Here is a 20824-nt window from a genome sequence, read left to right as displayed (position 1 = left end):
CTTGCGCCTACGGTCACATATACAAGTATTTCCATGCCAAAAATGACTCTTCTACTACCTTGTAGGCCTTTTATAGAATGACTGCTGAGTCTTGAAATCGAGATCTGAATTTTGGAAACCAGAGAAGTTCTGAGGTTTTGCATTGTACATAGGGTCTCGTGACTGATATCGAACCCAGGCGCCGTATAGATAAGATTTCCCACTTTTCACTGGCATATAATAACTTTAATGCAAGTAGTGTCATAGCCGACGCTAATTAGTACCTACTAGATTGCGTTACAGAGACAGAGCCTTGTGACAACACCAGACGGCATGGAGTTAAATCAGAATATTCTCGTCATAACTACTCTCGTCTCGATCTATTGTATACTTCAACAATAAAAGGATATATAACAATATAATAAGCTTAGAGCATCGTCACTCAAAGCTTGCTGGTAGGGGCATCAATATACAGCGACTGGCTCCGCTTCATAGCCTCCTGGGCCTCCTTCTCGATCCGGTCGAGCAGAACGGCGCAGGTCGGGATGTCATGAATAAGACCAATAACTTGGCCAGCAGTCCAAACCTAAGAAACACCTATTAGATTATAATCAAGACCAATATTGGGTGGTATGCTTACTCCGAAGTCAACGTCGCCGTTCTCAAAAACTTGGCGACCTCGCTTGCCGCTCACGTAGGGTCCGATCTCGCTGAAGTCTCCCGTTGTGCTCTCACGCTCAACCTTCAGAGCATCCTGGGTAACCTTGTTGGCGAACAGACGAGTTGTGTTCTTCCAGCGGCGGAGAACAAGAGCGGTATCAGTCTCCTGGGCGTTGACAATAGCCTCCTTGACCTTTTGGTGAATGGGGGCCTCGACGGTGCTCATAAAACGTGTACCCATGTTAATGCCCTCGGCACCCAATGCGAGAGCCGCAGCTAGACCTTGACCATCGGCAAAGCCACCCGAGGCAATGAAGGGCACACCCAGGTCCTGGCGAGCGCGGCTGAGAAGGATGAAGTTGGTAATATCGTGTTCACCGACGTGGCCGGCACACTCAAAGCCGTCGATGGAGAGGAAGTCGACACCGAGCTTGACGGCGGACTTGGCGTGGCGAATGGTGGTACACTTATGCAGGATGATACATCCGGCCTTCTTCAGCTGCTGAATGACAGGGCCCGGGTTGTTACCAGCGGTCTCGACAATGTTGATACCCTCATCAATGATAACCTGGGCGTAGGCGGCGTAGTCGGGGGGCACAAGAGCGGGGAGGAGGGTCAGGTTCACACCAAAGGGGTACTTGGTCATGGTGCGGCATCGTCGGATCTCCTTGCGCAGATCTTCGGGGGTAGGTTGAGTGAGAGCAGTGAGCTACATGAGTATATATTAGTCTCTCCGCAGCCCATGGATTAATCTGTCTGTGTGGGAACGGGGAACGTACGAGACCCAAGCCGCCTGCATTGCTAACGGCTGAAGCCAACTCGGCGTATCCTACCCACTGCATACCTCCCTGCACCACGGGGACTATACAAGGTCAGTCTCTTCATCATGATTTCGATCCCCATAAGAGAGTAACCTACCGCGAATGCCCAGCTTGCGCGTCAGGGCAGTGTTGAACGGCATCTTGTCGTTCGTTGTCTTGGGATATAATCGGGGCGTAAAATCTCAGGTGTATTCGGTGGTAGCGGAATAAGAGGCCAGATAAAGAACAGAATCAAATGCTCAAAGACCAGGCTATCGTGAATAAAAAGCACCGACTCTCGGGGTCGGGGTAGCCGCGGACCTGGGCTGTGGGGAAGCAAAGTTGCCGAGGTTCGCTGGCTGATTAGTTTACGCCAGACCGAGTGGGAAGCCCTGCCGACGCCGCCAGGCACAAGAACTTACTCGTACTAGTACAACTATATGAATATACCTCCTCTGGGAATGGGTTCCTCGGTCTGAAACAAGACTCGGATGATACGAGGTTGATGAGTGATCAAGAACAAAGATCAGCCCTGGTGATCCTTCGGTCTTTCCTGCTGCCTCAGCGTCTGTTCAGCACCGTGACCGTTGACTGCATGTGACAGCGACCATCATGTCAACTCCTAGCTAAGGAGCGGAATACACACAACTATTTTCCTACGTGTGAAAAGTGGATTTATGCAATGGATAATTTTATGTTAAATTGGTAGATGACCATCTGATTGCCAGTGCAGCCAGTGTTTCTTTCTAATTGATATGTAACCCTGAATATGAAACCCATCCGGCTCATTGACAGAGGGAATGGGCGATTAACGACGGGAAGTCCTTCTGCGAATCTCGAAGGTCCCTCTAAGTCGCGACAGAATGCCGAAACCAAAGGGTGCTAAGCACGACGACTTCATTCCCTCAAGGGGTACGGCGTCGTGAGCGGAGACTCGTGAAGAAAAGAAAATCAAAAGTGGATGAGCCCGCCGGGAAAAACCAAATACACAAGCGAATCACATGATATCGCGGAAGAATAATCTTCCAGAGTCCGCAAGTTCTCCACAGTCACGTGGACACATGCGGAGAGCTGCGCGGGCAGATCGCCCGCGCACTCCTTAGGCTTCGTTGGTAACTTTTTCTTTGCGATCGCTCGAGTTCGGAAAATGCGCAATGGCTGAGCTCTATCCTTCATTGGTGCAGTGCGCCATCGTGGCAGCAGCCTTCAAGGTGCTGCTGTTTCCCGCATAGTGAGTCGCATGTTTTCTAGGAGCTCCTCGCTCGAGATCTAACCGTGTTGCGATGCTTATAGCAAGTCGACGGACTTTGAAGTGCACCGCAATTGGCTTGCTATTACTCATTCGCTTCCTGTGAAGGAATGGTATTACGAGGTCTGTCCTTGTGCGCGCCTGATTCGAATTGCCTGGCCGTTGTTGACACTGTTGCAGAAATCCTCCGAATGGACCCTCGATTACCCCCGTTCTTCGCAGCCTTCGAATGGCTCATGTCGCAAGCGGCCGCCTATGTTGATCCGGCGATGCTGGTTGTGCAGAATTTGGGATACGATTCTTGGCAGACAGTTTACTTCCAACGCGCCACTGTTATTGTGACCGAGTTGGTCTTGGTATTTGCATTGAGTCGGTAAGACAGATCAACTGCCTTGATCGAACGAAGAGACGAGACTAATTCTTCCAAATCCTAATAGATACGTCAAGTCAGCTCCTTCCTGGGACAAACAAGCTGCACACGTGGCCAGTCTCTCTATCCTCCTCTCCCCGGGCCTGTTTATCATCGACCACATTCATTTCCAGTATAATGGATTCTTGTACGGGATCTTGATCCTCTCCATTGTCTTGGCTCGGAAACAATCGACGCTTCTGTACAGTGGAATTCTCTTCGCCATTCTCCTATGCTTAAAACACATCTACCTATACCTTGCCCTCGCCTATTTCGTTTACCTGGGCCGTTTCTACTGCCTCGACCCCAAGAATGTCTTCCGGCCTCGGTTTTTCAATATCGTTAAACTTGGGGTCTGTGTTCTTGGTGTCTTCGGGATTGCTTTTGGCCCCTTTGTGCAATGGGGCCAGTTACTACAGCTCAAGGATCGCCTCTTCCCTTTCTCGAGAGGGCTATGCCATGCGTACTGGGCGCCAAATATATGGGCTATGTACTCTTTTACCGATCGTGCCCTGATTCCCTGTATGTATTCTTTTCTTTCCTGGCAAATTCACGCCCTTACTGACTTTGTTTCTAGTGGCACCGCGCCTGGGACTTTCGGTAAACCAAGACGCCCTCAATAGCGTCACCCGTGGGCTCGTTGGTGATACTTCCTTCGCGGTCCTCCCAGAGATCAGCAGCCAACAAACATTTTTGCTCACATTTATCTTCCAACTTGTATGTATTACTCCCCGCCAGATAATCCGCATTATATACTCATCCAGCATAGATTCCTCTTGTGAAGCTTTGGTTCCATTCAGGGCCCAACTGGGAGACATTTGTAGGAGCAGTGACACTTTGTGGATACGCATCCTTCCTCTTCGGCTGGCACGTCCATGAGAAGGCGATTCTTTTGATCATCATCCCCTTCAGCCTCATCGCTCTAAAGGACCGTCGCTATTTCAGCGCTTTCCGGCCATTGGCAGTTGCCGGTCATGTCTCTCTTTTCCCCCTGCTTTTTACCGCCGCGGAATTTCCGCTCAAGACAGTCTACACTGTGTTCTGGTTGATCCTCTTCCTCTTCGTCTTTGACCGAGTCGCGCCCGTCCCAGAGCGACCGCGAATTTTCGTCTTCGACCGACTTGCTTTGCTATACCCTCACATTCGCCATTCCGTTGATAGTGTACTGCTCGCTGGTTCACCAACTGATCTTCGGATTCGAACGACTACAGTTCTTGCCCCTGATGTTCATGAGCAGTTATTCCGCACTTGGTGTTGTCGGGAGCTGGGTTGGATTTATGGTGGTTTATTTTACCGAATAGATCGGTTTTTAGATAGAAAAGGAAGCTTCAGATTGGCATATAACTAAAAATTAATCATGATTCGCTTCTCTGCTTGCATGCCCATCTCCGGCTTGTTGAGGCAAACCAAGATGACGTAACCCATTCCACGTGGGTCCGGCCCACTTCAACCACGGAGTCTATTTGACGCTACGCCTGAACAGGTTAGCGCCGCCCCGTGAAATCCATGCAGCGGGCTAAATACGAATGCGCGTCAAATCGAGAGAAAATATGTTGTGTATCATCGTGTCAGTGTATCCATGTCTGCTAATTCGCAGCTAGTATCTAAATATTAAGATCTTTAACTTTGTCATGGTTCGACCGTACTGCGATTTAACTGAAATATTGGGATTTTCTGCATTTCAATACTACTATATATCGGGGCCACGAATGGGGACGTAAAGTTCTTAGTAGAGATTTAAAAACTGCTAACAACATCTTGTTGGAACTAGTACCTATTATATATTAGGATTGTATTTCAGCAATAATCCTTAATATGCTGCTATCAGTAGCTCCCAAGGTTATTGGTAAGTCTGCGTAGACGCGGAGTATTTTCTCTCCAGAATTTGGCACACTCGGACGGGCTCTCCATGAACGGTGTTGTACAGCCATGAGGTTCACGCCATAACATTTCCCGCTCTGAGATAAAAGTAAGAGTTAATATAAACGAAATGCCATCAATTGGTAACCCGACCGGAATTAGGACTATATCCCATAAATTTGAATACGACAGAGTATCTAGATATAATCGAACACATTGCTCTTACCCAGGAGCTTGGTCTGGTGAACGAAATACAAACACCAGAAAGTAAACTATTAATAGCTAGACAGAAGAGCAATTCCGGGAGCCCTTGGAGCTGAAATTTCGAGCTATTTCTGTTGGTGCTATGTCTATTGGTAGTTCTTCAACACACTGTACGAAAATTACTGACTACTTGCCTAAGAAAACAACCGGAGTGAGTTTCCTGGTTCTATATGAAAGTCTGAGTATGCAATTTTGGTTACAACAAGTCAACTCACAGACATGCTTAGCTTTTCCGGCTAAGTTTCTCAAGGTCGGTAAGCGATGAACCGGACGGCCAGGTTTTGGCACTGCTTGGATTAACTCTGAAGACTTTAAGTGAGCGTGGCTACCGTAATGCATTGAAGCTCTATTCTACTATCATGGAACAATGAGTTTAATGCATATCTAGTCCTGCGATCGTATCAGAAGAGGCGATCGCCTGCGAATGCCTGCAGACGTCGGAGACAATGTTCATGGTAGCAAAGTAAACAGGCAAGGCGAGCAAAGATTATTGGTCGCAAAGCTCGGGAAGAGAGGTAGGAGCAATAAACCTTCCCCGTTCACATATTCTTTCGAAACTGGAGTGGTGAATAATGAAGGACAGAAAGTTGACAAAGACTTGGCACGTCATGACAACTTAAAGCATCCATCGCCTGCCAAATTGGGCCATCTATTGCCAGGAACAATGAGGGATTGGAACACAATGGAATCACTTGAATAATTACCGACAGACATAATGAATATTGGATATTGTGGTGGTGGAAAAAATCGAGAAATTGGGATGGCTATGGTGGACATAGTTGGCAAACTAGACTAGGTGACAACAAGGCTCCTCGCGGGAGTATTTGATAGTCGGATGGAAGGTGCAATTCTTCGCAATTAAATCGACCGAAACCATCTCCAATCGATTCTCCAAGATCTGGCGATTCGAAAGAGGGTAAATACTGGTATGGATGGGGGTGTGGTGGACTAGCAACGCGTTGAGGGCGATAGAGACCGGCCACGGAGGGCGCAAAGAGGGTCGGCGGGAGCAGAAAGTCGTTTTCCACATTTTCCACATTCGCCCGCCCTGCTCCTCCTCTCCACCAATCAGCATCCGCCGCTCCGGCGCGGTTGATCGACCGCTCCTCACTGCGCTTTTTACCTTCTCCTCTGGCACTTTCAACCTTTCTTCTATCCTCCTCCCCTTCCCCGAATCGTGCGCTTTTTATCTCTTCCCACCACCCCGCCACCGCTAACGAATTGTTGTCTATCCCTGTATACTTACGACGCGTTTACTCTCGGTAAGTCCGCGAGTTTACTCCATCTTTGTTCTCCACTGCTGCCGAGTCGCCTCGATCTCCTGCTCCCCCCCAAAAAGTCTGGACCGATCTTGACACCACCTCTCGGCATCGTTCGGATCTTATATCGCGCGTGGCAGACCCAAAATACCTATCGCATACCCTCTCAATCTATATACATCGGAAATATTGGCTGATCATATCGCGTGCTGTCTAGTCGATTTATCCTCGAGCTCGGTCGCGGTCGTCTCCGGTAGACTGACGCGTACTACACCTTCGTCAAAAGACCATGGTATGGCCATATCGCATACCCCGATTCGAATCCCTCGTGGAAGAATACTCGACGCGGAGGTAGAATCTATTCTTGGAGGACACGCGCAGCTTACATTGTGTCCTAGGTCTTTTTCAAACGGAAGCCGGTCACATACCTCCCACGACCCGTGATTCAAGATGACAACTCTGAGGTATCTATATCGCATGGGAATGCTTGAAGAAGAAGAACCAGACGATTGACATGACGATGTAGGTCTGGGTTGTCCCAGAGACCAGCGAGGTCTTCACGAGCTATGAGGCGTACCTCGCCAGGATGGACTTTTACAAACAGCGTCGGTTTATTTGTGAAATTACCGGCCATTCTGGCCTGAACTTCTTCGAGGCAATGCGCAGTGAGGTATGTCGTTGCCTTCGCTCCGCCATGCGGTTCCTTCGTGAGGGGCAGATACTTATCTCGACATTAGATGGAGGAATCGCGCGAGGTGAACAGCAGTTTCCCGGAAGCGCTGAGAGAGCCAATTTTGCGTCGAATTCAATTCTCTACAGTCTCAAGGGTCGATCATCTGGGTATGTCTTCTTGATTGATATTCTGAAGTTGACCACGGACTAACGGTGATTTAACTAAAAGTGGACGAGATATTTGAAGTGAGAAGAACCGTATTCGCTGAAATGTGCGACAATACTAACGAGCCGCTCTAGGAATTCAAGTCCGATTTTTACCCCGGAGAAAATGTGCTAATCATCTTGGAAGATGGCAGTAGGCTACATGGGATTATCAGGGATAAGGCAAACTTCGCCGAACAACTATTTGCTGATGGCACTGTTAAAAAGCCAGCGGTTTCTACGTATCTGGTCAAGATCCTCGATCGTCCGAACGAGGAGGCCCTGTTGGACCATGATCATATCACCCGCGACCGGAAGGCTTTCACCAAGCTGATGCTACGGGGGTTCATTAAGCACAACGTGACTCGCGAATCTTGGACTGGTGCGCCTTGGCTTGTCAAAGCTTCGATTGCCGACGAATATAAGATATCCACCGAGGTCCCAAAGCACCTTCAGTACGGCTCAAAGGTCGCGGAGAAGAAGGCAATGAAGAAGGCAGACCAAGACGGATATTTCGGCTTCTTTTCTTCCCAGCAACTGCCAGCGCTCAAACCAGCTATGAAAGGGCAGAAATCCAAATTGTCTACCCAAGATCTAGCAAAATCTAGCCAGGCGCAGTACGAGGAGTATCAGCGATCGCTGAATGGCAACCCCTCATTTCTCCTTCCAAACAATCCCCTGCGCCCATCGAAGCCACCGCTGGTCGGTGACAAGAAAATGCATCCGCCTGCTGCGATTATCAAGAGCGAGCCGACGGCTCCCTCCCCTCCGCCGATCCGTTATCCGATGGAAGATTTGGAGCTTCCACCCTGCCGAGATGACAAACACCGGCCAACCTTGAAGTTCATGATGCTAGGCGAGTCAGATGATGATGGCGCCGAGGATCTTTTGCCCGATGACTTGGAGCCTGATTCCGTTGGGTTGCTTCTGGAGACCTGGGATACTCTCAACGTTTACTGTGAGGTATTCCAGATTGACTCATTCACTTTTGATGATTTTCTTCAATCTATGCGCTTCTCTTCAGAGCAAATGGACTGTGAACTCTTTGTAGAATTACATTGTGCGATTCTGAAGAAATTGGTCAATTCGGAACATGAGAATGGTGCTATCCAGATCAATCTCCCCGATTTCCCTGCTGAAGAATCTGACGATTCAGAGGAAGACGATGAAGACGAGGAAGATGAAGAAGATGATGAAGAAGAAGAACCCGAGGAATCGGCTGGAAGAATGACTACCCGAGGAAGTTTGGCCAAGAAAGAGCTGGAGACGCTGAAAACGCAAATTGATGAAGAGGACGAGGAAGATACTCAGATCCATCGTGCCGCAGAAATGTTCACCAACTATGGATGGATTGATCGCCTTCGTCGACGGGACTTCCGCAATGGTGGATGGGAATTGGTGATGATCGGTCTCCTGCACCAGCTGTCTGTTCGCCCTCGCTATGAGGTGACCTGCAATGAGATCCTCAAGCATCTAGCACCGCTCGATGCGAAGCCAACCCAGAAAACTGCTCAACAACAGTACAGTACTCTCGACATCAACCTACGTGTCAAGGCTCTCCAGATCATCACCCTGCTCAGCTTAGAGACAAAGGCCATCCGAAACTATCTGGAGGAATGCAGCAACCAAATGACCGAGTTCCGGAAGGTGAAAATCGAACACCAAAAAGCACGCAAGGCAGCGTAAGTAGCACAGTGGCTTTGATCGTCTGACTTGTTGATAGATACTAATTTCTTTTCCTAGTCTCGTCGAACTTCGCCAGCTCCACCTGGATCGGAAAGCTCTCCAACCGGAACCCGAAAAGAACGAAAACGAAAAGAAGGAAAAATCACCTTCACCCGTACCAGAACTCGACGGGATTGATGATTCCAAGTTGACTCTCGAAGGGGATTCTGAGATGCCGATCGATTCGGAAGATGAAGATACGCCTCGGCCACGAGCACTACGCGGAGGCGTCGATCGTGCCCTCGAGCGAAAACGAAAACAAGAGATTGAGCGAGAACGCAAGGAGCAGCTGGCCAAGCAGCCCAAGGGTTCTAAGCAATATCAGAAGGTTCTGAAGAAGATCGAGGACCAGAAAGCAAAGATTGAGAAGCTCCAGGACGAAATTGACATAGTCGATAACGACCTGCGTGAGGCCGACTGCCCACGAACACGTTGCCTAGGACTGGATCGCTTCTGCAATCGGTACTGGTGGTTTGAACGCAACGCAATGCCTCGCGAGGGTATGCCGGATAGCTCCACCTCCGAGGCCCAGTACGCCAACGGCCGCCTTTGGGTGCAAGGTCCCGACGATATGGAGCGTGCGGGCTTTATTGAATTGACCGATGAGCAACGCAAAGTTTACCACAAACATTTCCAGACTACCCCTGCCGAGCGCAAGAAGCACGAAGAAGGGTCCACACACCTGGCGAATGCTCGTGAATGGGGCTACTACGAGGAGCCGGAGTCGATTGAGCAGCTAATGGAATGGCTGGAGCCGCGAGGGAATCGCGAACACAAACTCATGAAGGAACTACAGCTGCAGAAGATTCATATTGTGAAGTACATGAAGAACCGTCAGGCCTACCTGGTCGACTCTCGTGAGCGCGCGGAGTCCGAGGAAATGCCCACCAAGCGAGTCACCACTCGCAACAAGACGTATGTCGATGTGAATGAGCACGGTCTCCGCTGCCTCCGATGGAGTAATACAACTGCCATGAACGAGGTCGGACATCTCCACGTGGACCCTGATCGACCAGCCAAGCGACAGAAGCGCAATACAGACGACACCCGCGAGACCAAGGCAGCACGAGGCAAGGCATTGACCCGACAAGGTTCCCGTCGAGGGTGATCTGATCTGGGACTTGGGAGTGTCTTTATTGGCATTTACCTTTACTTCTCTTCTGTACTTTTGATTCTCTCGCATCTACTGGATATCATGCGACCACGATCTTGTAACATTCCTGGCTTTGTTGAACTGCTGTATACATTCCGTGCATCTGCGCTGGGGGGTGGGGGGGAAGGAGTCGGGGTGGTTTTCACTGTGATTATTGATTGACTGTGTGAATTGTTTTCTGTCTCACTATTTTTACTATTTTATTATTCCAAAACCCCGATAGAAATGCACACACATAGACTCTACCCTCAGGGTATATCACCGATTCTTGCCGTCCCAAGTGTCTAAGTAGGCTGACCATTCGGTTGTTCGGGACTCGTTGGGTGGTCCCGCTTCCCGCCACCCGTGTATTTTATGGTTATTCTGTGTATTTGTATTGTCATCTAGCGGCTAAACGCGGGGGGCGGCTGGTATCGGCATGTCAGGCCTGTACGCCGAAGTGTCCACGGCAAAAGACGTCAGCGCTCCCATCGGGGAGATCTTTTGCCTCCAAAGTTTTGGCTCTTTTTCACTTTCTTTCACTCTCGTTCTTTACTTCCCCCCTCCGACAGATCCCTCTCCACCGCTCTGATCGTCTTGTCGTTCTTGTGGTGTCGCTGTATCACCTGGTCCCCTATCCCGACGATCCTCCGGTAAACCGAGACCAAATCAACTTTTCCCAGATATCGCCGAGTGATCACGAGGGGAAGACCGTTATTCCCCAGACCCTCTTCCTCGGTGCGCCTCGGCCGCACACTTGCGCACATTGCGCCTCCCCCCCTCCTCTCATGTCGACGGGCCTCCCAGATCATGCCCACATTCATTCCGATATTCTGCCACAACCACGTCAATACCTTTCCTCAAGCGCGGATACCAGTCCGCATCTCAACTCTCCGATGAGTGGGATCGCACACCAACGAGCCTCTCCGGCGCCGATCACAGGTGGCACAAGTGGCCAGTATATCAATGCGGACGAGCAAAAGAACAAGGGCAACAAGCCCGTCCAGAAGAAAAGTCTCGACTACATATTACGAAGCGGTCTAGCAGGAGGAGCCGCGGGCTGTGCGGTAAGTGCACGGAGGTGCAAGTGAAAGTGGAAGAGCGGAAACCACCACTTTTATTTTGCCTTTTCACTGGGAGAATACTCTTACTGACTATGAGATGGTTTATAGGCCAAGACCGTCGTCGCACCCCTCGATCGCGTCAAGATCCTCTTCCAAGCATCGAACCCGCAATTTGCAAAATACACAGGCAGCTGGTCCGGACTTCTAGCTGCGATTAACGACATCAAGCGGTATGAAGGCTCCAGGGGCCTGTACAAGGGCCACTCGGCCACTCTTCTCCGTATCTTCCCATACGCTGCCATTAAATTCCTCGCCTACGAACAAATCCGCGCCACCCTCATCGCCTCGCCTGAACAAGAGACTGCAATCCGCCGTTTAGTATCCGGCAGTCTGGCTGGCATCACCTCTGTCTTCTTTACATACCCGCTCGAGCTGATCCGCGTACGATTGGCATTCGAAACGAAACGCACATCCCGGTCATCCTTGACAGATATCTGTAAACAAATCTACAATGAACGCATCACACCCCCATCCTCTGGCGCTACATCAACAGCCAAAGCCGCTGCCACAGGCACACCACAAGCATCCACAGGCGCCATCGTCGCCGAGAATGTTTCGTCAACAGTCAACCAGGCCGTTCCCCGATCTGGCCTCGCGAACTTTTACCGTGGCTTCGGCCCCACCATCCTCGGCATGCTCCCCTACGCGGGCGTGTCGTTCCTAACTCACGACACAGTGGGCGATTGGCTTCGTTACCCCTCTGTCTCGGCGTACACCACGATTCCGGACTCAGAGAGCAAACCGAAGAAGGGATCTCGACATCCCCAACTGACGGCCGCGGCGGAGCTTTTCTCCGGCGCCGCCGCCGGTCTCGTGGCGCAAACATTCTCATACCCGCTTGAAGTTGTCCGAAGACGGATGCAGGTTGGCGGCGCTGTTGGTGATGGCCGCCGCATGGGTATCCTTGAGACTGGCCGGAAGGTCTGGCTTGAGCGGGGATTCCGAGGGTTCTGGGTTGGTTTGACAATTGGGTATATTAAGATTGTACCGATGAGTGCGACCGCCTTTTTCGTCTATGAGCGCTTGAAGTGGTCATTGGGGATTTAAATGTGCGGCCAGACGCAGGATTCTCCCATCGAACACCGGGTAACTTTATCTCAGCTGTTCCGAGCAATACACCCAGAGGGCTATTGAAGCACCCGCGCGATAGTTCGCGACGAGGTTTGGCCGAGGACTCTCTGGCTCACAGCTTGTCGCCTTCTTTGCAAGTCAAAGTCTAGCAATCATGGGGACTTTGTTCCCGTGTTTCCTCCGACACCCAATCTTCTATGTTCTCAGCGTTGAACACGACCTTTCAGTTTCTCAATGCATATGATACTAGCTTAAGGGCAAATGCCTTTGGCGATAGATCGTTCTATTTATTCTCTTGTGCGCTGAGTGGACCATCCCTCAGCCTTTGATTCCCACTGCTTGGCGTTTTGGTTATTTTCCTGCACTTTCTTTTTCGTTCGCGAGGCATAGAAGAGCCTGAAGATACACATATCTCATACATACATACCGGGCAGGATAGATCTGTCCTTGCTGATACCAATTTCACAAATTTTTCACCCACCTCAATACTACAATTCTCCCAAGTGGCTGGAAGTAAGATCTTAAACTATTCCGAGTCTTCTCATGGTCTTTGTTTGTAGTGGTTAGTTAGTACATGCTGTATCTCTATGAGTGTCGAGGTGGGTCGGCGGAGCGGCGTAGCGCACGGACCACAACAAAAAAAAGTTCAGGCCATTGCGACTCGCCATGATCCTCTCTTCAAACGACCACAAAATGACTACACGCAAGCATAACGAGTTCCTCGACCTCCCAAGCGAAGATGAAGAGCAGAGTGACCGCGGCTATGACTCCGAGGAGAACGTGACGAAAAACAAAGGCCACAATGTGAAGCGACGCCGAACGGCAGACACCCAAGACCTGTTCGGTCTGCAATCAGATCAGTCCGACGAAGAAGACTCCGAAGACGACACACCCGAGGAGAAGGGTAGAGCGCGCAAACATGCGAAGTCTCGCAAGGAAGCAGCCTTCGACGAGGAGGTAGAGGAGGAGGCGGAGGAGGAGGATGCAGAGAACAGCAATGGAGAAGAAGAGGACGATTACCTCGACTTAACGGCCTCCAAGTCCTCGAAAACCAAGAAGCCGCTTATCACAAAGCCCGTTAAGCCGACCAAAAAGTCGAAATCAAAGCCCGGTGTCATCTACCTGAGTTCCTTGCCACCATACCTCAAGCCCTCCGCTCTACGGTCCTTCCTAGAGCAGCGTGGATTTGCGCCTATCACGAGGGTATTCCTACAACCGACGGTCAAAGGTAATGGCGCGCCGAAGCGACAGTCCAATAAAAGGAAGACATATTCTGATGGATGGGTGGAATTTCAAAGCAAGGCTACGTACGTTTGTCAGTGGAAACTACTTATGCTCGGCTTTGCTGATATTAATTATAGGGCTAAACTTGCCGCCGAGACATTGAACTGTCAACTCGTTGGAGGAAAGAAGGGGTCGTGGTATCATGATGATATTTGGAACATGAAGTATCGTGAGTAGTACCGAGCAGGTCCAGCCATGTTCATACTGATGCTAACATACCACACTCTAGTTCGTGGATACAAATGGTCGGACCTGATGGAGCAAATCCAGAGAGAGCGCGCAGAGAGGGAATCGAGACAACGTGCCGAGGACTTGCGCGCCAAGAGGGAAGAGAAGGTCTTTATGGCGGGCGTGGAACGTGGACGAGTCGAGGAGGGTATGGCCAAGAAGAACGATGCGAAGAGGAAGAGACAAACGGAAGCGGGAGACACTGCCGAGGTCAAGGCTCCGGCGAAGGCCCCAGAGAACCCAAAGAAGCCCCGGAGGACATTCGTTCAGAACGATGTTGTTTCTGCGAAGAAAACGGAGACGATTGGAGATGATGCGAAGAGGGTGTTGGGCAAGATCTTTTGATTCGGTTTTCATTGTGATCCCCATCATTCAAACTACTGTATAGAGATATCCATGTTCTACATTACTACCAAGGAATATTTTCATGATAAAGAGAAATATTTGCACTGCGCAAGCTATTCACACTGCCATAATCTAAATGTTCAGAACTTTTATGATTTCTTGAAAGCCCGTCAGAAATTTCAAATAAACGCCAGCCATGATCGTCAAGGATATCACTCGTAGAAAGCTCATTCGTCACCCATCTTAAGCTCATCAAAGTCATCAAGCAGCTCGTCCATGTTGATCTTTGGTACCTCGTCGTCACTGCCACTATCTTCCTCCATCTGATCAGCACTCTGAGCCGCCTTGCGAGCTTTATAGATATCCAAGGTTTGCTGCAACTCCTGGTCCTCCTCGACATCGCGCAAGAACATCTCGAAATCGGCCTCCATACGGTTGGCCTCCTGTTCCTGGCGCTTGGTAGGGGCGGCGGGAGCACTGGAGGCAGCAGCAGCCTCCTCCTCGTACTCGCGAGCCATACGTCTGAGGCGCCAGGCGCGGTTCTTGGGCTTCTTCTTGCGAGCGTAGTGCTTCTTCACCAAGACCACATCAGGAAGTGTGGAGCCGTACTGGTGGCTGTTCTCGATGGCCTCGTAGTTGTCATCGTTGAAGATGGTACCAGCCAAATGGTAACCCATAGCGGAGTCTCCGACGTGGAGGACACCACCAAGGTGAGTTCGTGTGAAGTAGGTAATGTCATTAGACCCCAAGTCAGAGGCACGGGCAACAGTGGCCTCGGCCAGGAAGAATCGACCATTGGATTGACCAACAGGCTCAATATCCATAATGACAAATTCTGTCAGGTGGGTGACATCTGAAATGTTCTTGAAAGGCGAGCGCCAGTAAACGCCAGTAGGGACTTCACAGGTTTGGAGGGTTTGGGGATCGATGAGGTTGACGGCACTACCGACGCGGTGGCAGAGTGTCAGGGGAGAGATGTTGCCCAGCTGACGGGCTAATTTGATTGGAAGCGCAACCAAGTCATCCTTGCAGATGGGGATGATCTCACAGGACCAAGTGTGTTTATATTGAGCGACTGAAGGAGTAAACATGTTAGATTAAATGCTTGGTGGAAGGGAGGAAAACGTAAGACTTACCGGATGTATGAATATCCATCGAGATGAGCTCCTGGGACTTCTTGGAAGTAATGGGAGCAACACTGCAGAGGAATTCGACCATTCGTTCGGCTTCATTACGCTTAGCGTAGTAGAAATCCAAACCGTCCTTCGCCTCCTTGATATTGACTGTGTCCTTGTGTGCACCGTTCTTCAAAATGAGCTGCTCGAGGTACAAGAATGTACGCTTGTGGGGGACCTTCTGGCGAAGCTGGATGGATGCGCGCCAGGCGTGGTGGGTGAAACTCTTCTGACAATCCGGGCATTGTTGTGTGGCGACGACGTACTCAACCTCGAAGCTCTGCTGAATGATCGTACCCTGGAAAGCCTCTTGCTGAATCGTAAGTTTGACCTTCACACGACGGGAGTGAGGCTCAGTCCAGATGAAACTGGCGTCAATAATTCGGACTTTTGATAGACCACGGAGGCGGCGCAGACAGATGGCGAGTAGTTCTTTCGATTCGGGGGCAGCGACAAGCCAGCTGGTCGGGGGCTGCAGCCAACGCTCACAGTCCTTGCAAAAATGCAGGGTTGATTCACGTTGCACTCCTTGGGAGACATCGACCGAAAGACGAACACAATCCTGGCAGAGCGCTCCGGCAGCGGTAGTTCCATCGATAGGAGCACCACAGTTGCAGCAGAGAATACTGGATAAGTTAGTATTTGAAATTCACAATTATCGGAGTAGTAGAAAAAAACCCCTCCGCGATAAGAGAAAAAAAAAAGAAGACTCACGTTGCAGAGATGGCCTGCTCCTGCTGCATCCCCACCATGGGAACGGGGGCATCCAGATCCATCGACATCTTGACGAGATTCCAATCGGATATACTCGAAAATCAAGGGAGTCTGTGAGAGGATAAAGTCACGAACAGATCGATTTGTAACTTTTGCCCCGCCATGGCCGAATCTTTTATCGCTGACTCATCGTTTGTCTTGTTTGCAGCCGCAGTATTGTCGGCTTACTCACCGCCTACGATTTCTGCCAATATCGCGTAGGAATTCGAGCGATCTTGTAACTTGAAGGTTCAGTACAATAGCGTCGCCATGAGCAGAGCCTTATTACGCGGGGCCGTGTGCCATAACTGTCGCCATGAGGTCCTTCGGTCATTTATGGCTGTATCGGGATGCCGATACCCCGATACACCTACACCCCTCGACACATGTTCACCCCCAGAGCTTTCTCAACTGTAGGCCCGTTGCGGTCTGATCGCCCTCCTGCCTCACAAAATCCCGATATCAATGTTTCGTCAGTGGAGAATACGGTCACCGAAGTCGAAAATGACGGATCCACCTCTGCATCTCATGTGCCCTGGTACCTGCAGGATGAGCCAACCGCCGACGATTCCCGACCCGTATCTGGAGATCACATCCCGGAAATCCCAGAAAATTCCCCCGAATTACTCCCTGTCCTTCTCGAATATTCGTACAAAGACCTCGGCTTGGATAAACTGAAACTTTTTGATCTTCGTGGTCTCGAAACACCAGCCGCACTGGGCGCCAATGTCATCATGATAATTGGAACAGCACGAAGTGTGAAGCATCTGAACGTAGCCGCAGATCGTCTGTGTAGGTGGCTTCGGGCCACGTACAAGCTTTCACCATTTGCAGATGGCTTACTTGGACGCAATGAGCTGAAGATCAAGCTCCGTCGCAAGGCCAAGCGAGCGCGCGCTGCTGCCGATGCCGGCAGGATGGTGGATGACAAGGATGATGGCATCACGACGGGTTGGATCTGTGTTAATTCGGGCGTTGTAGACAAAAACGCTGTTGGATTGGACCTCAAGGATGCCGGGTTTGAAGGCTTTGGTCAGCTTAATACTGGTACCAACGTGATTGTTCAGATCTTCACTGAGGAGAAGCGAGCCGAAGTCGACCTGGATGGTCTGTGGCAAGGGAACTTTGACCGTGCCGAACGGAAACGCCTCCGCGAACTTCAACAAGACAATGCGGAACCTGCGACAAAGACCGAATCCTCGGCAACTGACCGCTTTTTGAATAATGCTTCCAGCTATCCCAGTGGTCAGAAAAGAGGTCTTCACACTAGTCGCGAAGGTGCCTCGTCTTCCACCAGATCTGTGGACCCAGCTACCGCTTTTGCAGCTTCATCAGTCCCCGGAAAGACACCTGGAATGTCTACTGCATCACTGCTCAAGATGTTGACTGGACTTCCCGAGGAGAATGCCAGAATCGAGCTTGGAACAGGACCTGATGATTATCAATCTACTCTGTTTTTACGACTGCTTAACGAGAGCCTTCCGGCCAATATTTCCCATGAAGCCCTCGCGGCATTGCGCCTAAAACTGGCTACGATTGCCATTGCCTGCCACCACCCGGCATACAGCAAGCCTGCCTTGTCTGCTTCATTTACCGAATATCTCGGCAATGCTTACGATCTGGAGGACGGTCTCGCTTTTGAGATTGTCTCCGCGCTCCTGGCCCCGCAAAAGCTTCAAGACAGTCATGGACAGCCTGTCTCATATCTACCCGAGGCAGACATCGAGCTCGCTCTGCAAGTTCTCGACCGTCTCAGCCTCCGAGGTGTCCCGATTCTCAACATGAAAGTATTCAATATGCTCTATCGCGTAGCTGATACTACAACCAAACTCCCATCGAAGGAAGATCGTTCCCAGTCAAAAATTACACCGCAATCGACAACCGGCAATGAATGGTCTGAATCCCAGCGTCAGATGCTGAACCGTTTGTCAAAAATCGTTTCTGGTGCCAATGTCGCCTTTGACGAAGAAGAGGCCCGCCAGCTCATGGCAACCCAGTTTCGATGTGAAGACTACGATGGATTTTGGCGTCTCTGGCGGAAATTTCCCCTGAAAGGTGTCATCCGCACACCCGAAGACTATGCCCAGTTGTTCCAGCTGCACGCTGACCTTGGAGATGAACGACGGGCGCGCGAGTGTGTCTCCGAGTGGGTGCCTATGATGGAAAGAGAGGTTACTCCAGTGCGGCTGCAGGGTCCAATTGTGACCCCCCTCATGCACTGCATTCTGGTCGCGGACCCTGACATTCAATCTCGGGCCGAGAGGAAGACTCCTAGTTCCTTCTTAGGTGTCTGGACTCAGTGCCAGGAGGCACTTGCCAAGGGCAATTGGTGAAGAAAGAAGAAAGGCTGGCGGATCTAATAATATCCATGGATCCCTTGTATTATAGCTGTAGCATACTAAACTTTGTTTATTAAAATATTCGCATACATTTAAGAACCCGTCGGTTTCTCAACTCTCCAATAAAAACCAACAATTGGCAAGGGATGATTGCCAAGCTCAGTTTATATCGGTGCATACCGCGTACATTTGAAGCTCAGACCATTTCCGTGCGGAGAATGCGGAGTAACCCACTTCAACCTCTAGATGCCTTGGCCTGCATTACATCGACGTCGGTAGTTTCTAGCATGGTAGAAAATACCCATTGGCATTTCTTAGCTATTGCAAACATACAGGGATTGTTTATGTAGACCCATTGAATTGACTCTTAAACAACTGTACCTGTAGGAGTGTGATATACTAAGATGAAAAGTAAAGATAGAAGAGATTACGTGCTTCTGATGACTGCGAGTGGCGAGGCCTCAGCGCGTCATTGCGCCTTTCTTCCCCGCAAACTGACCCGCGGCATTTACTAGTACTTGAACTTAAGTTTGATTCCTTCAAAAGGATTCCATTTCCCCTCTCCAGACATTTGTTACACCCAAAAAAAAGCAACAAGGAAAAGCCCTGGTGTCACTATGCACTCCACCGTTCTCCTGCTGGCCCTGGCAGGCCACTTATGCAGTGCGATCCCTGTACAAGATGGTCCCCAACAACGCCTGTTAAATGGCCTTGAACTCCCTAAATCTTACAATAGTGTGACGGGAGGCGGTCGCATCCCGTTCACACCGGGCCACCGAGACCCTTACGATAAAGCTGTTGATACAGTTGGTGATGAACTCGACCCTCTCCCCTGGCGCAATGGATTAGGCGCTTCGGTCCTGGGGCCTTGGAACAAGGATCGTTCCCGACAGAGCCCCGATCTTGTGCGACCTCCCAGTACCGACAAGGGCAATCTGGCTAATATGCGCTGGAGCTTTGCTGATTCCCATATCCGTATTGAGGTAAGGGCTCTTTCCTCTTCATAGTTCCCTTTCCCAAGTCAGTTACCAAACCAATATTACAGGAAGGAGGATGGACCCGCCAGACCACCGTTCGTGAACTCGGAACAAGTGTCGAGCTTGCTGCTGTCAACATGAGACTTGATGAGGGTGTGATCCGAGAGCTTCACTGGCACAAAGAGGCTGAATGGGCGTATGTTCTCGATGGCGAAGTTCGAGTGACCGCGCTTGATTACGAGGGCGGGAACTTCATTGATGACTTGAAGAAGGGTGATATTTGGGTTAGTACTACATACTTCCCTTCCTTCCTTTAGGGCCTACCTTTAAATTGCGCACCATAGCCACAGGGGCTGACATTATCCTTTCTTTAGTATTTCCCTAGCGGCGTGCCTCACTCCCTACAAGGCTTAAGCCCCAATGGAACGGAATTCCTTCTCATCTTTGATGACGGACGATTCTCCGAGGAATCGACCTTTATCCTGACGGATTGGCTTGGTAAGCGCTATAACATGTCCAACGATTGTCCGTTTGCTGGACTAATACATCGATAACATATAGCACATACCCCCAAATCTGTGCTATCCAAAAACTTCAACCTGGACCCCAGGGTGTTCGCCCATATTCCCGACGGCGAGAAATACATATTCCAGGGCTCCAAGCCAGGCTCTATAGATGATGAGGCTCCCCGCGGCAAGCAGGCGAAGAAGTCCAAGTATCAATTCACCCACCGAATGCTCGACCAAGAGCCTATCAAGAGCAGCAACGGCGGAGGAGAAGTCCGAATCACCGACTCCAATAACTTCCCCGTCTCCAAGACTGTCTCAGCCGCACATGCGATCATCGAGCCTGGCGCTATCCGGGAAATGCACTGGCATCCGAATGCCGATGAATGGTCATTCTTCATCAAGGGCCGTGCCCGAGTGACCATCTTTGCTGCCGAGGGAACCGCTCGTACATTTGACTATCTTCCCGGCGATGTTGGCATTGTGCCTCGCAACATGGGCCATTTCGTCGAGAATATCGGTGATGAACCTGTTGAGATGCTGGAGGTTTTCCGCGCCGACGAGTTCCGAGATATTTCCTTGTTCCAGTGGATGGGCGAGACTCCCCAGCGACATGTTGCGGATACTCTCTTTGCTGATGATCCTGAAAATGCGAAGAAATTCCTGGAACGAATTCAAAACCATGAACATAACGTTGTTACCAAGCCCGACTTTGTTCGTGAAGGTGGCCGATCGGGTATGGAACTATAACCGATGGCTTATTGGGTTAGAAAGTAGATATTGTATCTCTCTTAGAATATGGATCCTGG

General features: G+C 50.3%; 9 protein-coding genes across 9 annotated transcripts; 7 read left to right on the top strand and 2 right to left on the bottom strand.

The window, feature by feature from the left end:
- Positions 1 to 421: 421 nt before the first annotated feature.
- N7509_006232 (NAD(P)H-dependent flavin oxidoreductase) lies at positions 422 to 1600 on the bottom strand (the record flags this gene model as incomplete). The annotated part of the gene is made up of 4 exons (XM_056630869.1): positions 422 to 565; positions 620 to 1348; positions 1419 to 1501; positions 1558 to 1600. 4 exons carry the CDS (start codon positions 1598 to 1600, stop codon positions 422 to 424), a joined length of 999 nt encoding a protein of 332 aa, XP_056490171.1.
- A 993-nt stretch (positions 1601 to 2593) lies between these two features.
- Positions 2594 to 4445, top strand: N7509_006231 (dolichyl-P-Glc:Glc1Man(9)GlcNAc(2)-PP-dolichol alpha-1,3-glucosyltransferase ALG8; the record flags this gene model as incomplete). The annotated part of the gene is made up of 5 exons (XM_056630868.1): positions 2594 to 2670; positions 2753 to 3061; positions 3126 to 3619; positions 3675 to 3814; positions 3867 to 4445. The coding sequence occupies 5 exons, from the start codon at positions 2594 to 2596 to the stop codon at positions 4443 to 4445; spliced, it is 1599 nt and encodes a 532-aa protein (XP_056490170.1).
- A 2324-nt stretch (positions 4446 to 6769) lies between these two features.
- On the top strand, positions 6770 to 10189 carry N7509_006230 (uncharacterized protein; the record flags this gene model as incomplete). The annotated part of the gene is made up of 7 exons (XM_056630867.1): positions 6770 to 6772; positions 6879 to 6944; positions 7007 to 7150; positions 7218 to 7320; positions 7382 to 7398; positions 7453 to 9038; positions 9100 to 10189. 7 exons carry the CDS (start codon positions 6770 to 6772, stop codon positions 10187 to 10189), a joined length of 3009 nt encoding a protein of 1002 aa, XP_056490169.1.
- Positions 10190 to 11001: 812 nt separating this feature from the next.
- Positions 11002 to 12384, top strand: N7509_006229 (coenzyme A transporter; the record flags this gene model as incomplete). Its single annotated transcript, XM_056630866.1, has 2 exons — positions 11002 to 11280; positions 11386 to 12384. 2 exons carry the CDS (start codon positions 11002 to 11004, stop codon positions 12382 to 12384), a joined length of 1278 nt encoding a protein of 425 aa, XP_056490168.1.
- A 717-nt stretch (positions 12385 to 13101) lies between these two features.
- On the top strand, positions 13102 to 14265 carry N7509_006228 (RNA-binding ATPase activator ESF2; the record flags this gene model as incomplete). The annotated part of the gene is made up of 2 exons (XM_056630865.1): positions 13102 to 13861; positions 13922 to 14265. 2 exons carry the CDS (start codon positions 13102 to 13104, stop codon positions 14263 to 14265), a joined length of 1104 nt encoding a protein of 367 aa, XP_056490167.1.
- Positions 14266 to 14492: 227 nt separating this feature from the next.
- Positions 14493 to 16222, bottom strand: N7509_006227 (ribosome-binding protein NMD3; the record flags this gene model as incomplete). The annotated part of the gene is made up of 3 exons (XM_056630864.1): positions 14493 to 15340; positions 15402 to 16066; positions 16155 to 16222. 3 exons carry the CDS (start codon positions 16220 to 16222, stop codon positions 14493 to 14495), a joined length of 1581 nt encoding a protein of 526 aa, XP_056490166.1.
- Positions 16223 to 16543: 321 nt separating this feature from the next.
- On the top strand, positions 16544 to 18526 carry N7509_006226 (RsfS/YbeB/iojap family protein; the record flags this gene model as incomplete). The annotated part of the gene is made up of 1 exon (XM_056630863.1): positions 16544 to 18526. One exon carries the CDS (start codon positions 16544 to 16546, stop codon positions 18524 to 18526), a length of 1983 nt encoding a protein of 660 aa, XP_056490165.1.
- A 623-nt stretch (positions 18527 to 19149) lies between these two features.
- N7509_006225 (RmlC-like cupin domain-containing protein) lies at positions 19150 to 19539 on the top strand (the record flags this gene model as incomplete). Its single annotated transcript, XM_056630862.1, has 1 exon — positions 19150 to 19539. The coding sequence occupies one exon, from the start codon at positions 19150 to 19152 to the stop codon at positions 19537 to 19539; it is 390 nt and encodes a 129-aa protein (XP_056490164.1).
- A 107-nt stretch (positions 19540 to 19646) lies between these two features.
- N7509_006224 (RmlC-like cupin domain-containing protein) lies at positions 19647 to 20765 on the top strand (the record flags this gene model as incomplete). Its single annotated transcript, XM_056630861.1, has 3 exons — positions 19647 to 19793; positions 19884 to 20007; positions 20071 to 20765. The coding sequence occupies 3 exons, from the start codon at positions 19647 to 19649 to the stop codon at positions 20763 to 20765; spliced, it is 966 nt and encodes a 321-aa protein (XP_056490163.1).
- Between the last annotated feature and the right edge of the window lie 59 nt (positions 20766 to 20824).

The sequence above is a fragment of the Penicillium cosmopolitanum genome (assembly GCF_028827165.1).
Source record: "Penicillium cosmopolitanum strain IBT 29677 chromosome Unknown utg000006l:49.0-5199605.0:1.0-5204138.0, whole genome shotgun sequence".
Classification (NCBI taxonomy): Eukaryota; Fungi; Ascomycota; class Eurotiomycetes; order Eurotiales; family Aspergillaceae; genus Penicillium; species Penicillium cosmopolitanum.
Note: the sequence above shows the minus strand (reverse complement) of the source record. Positions and strands in the feature narration are given on the sequence as shown.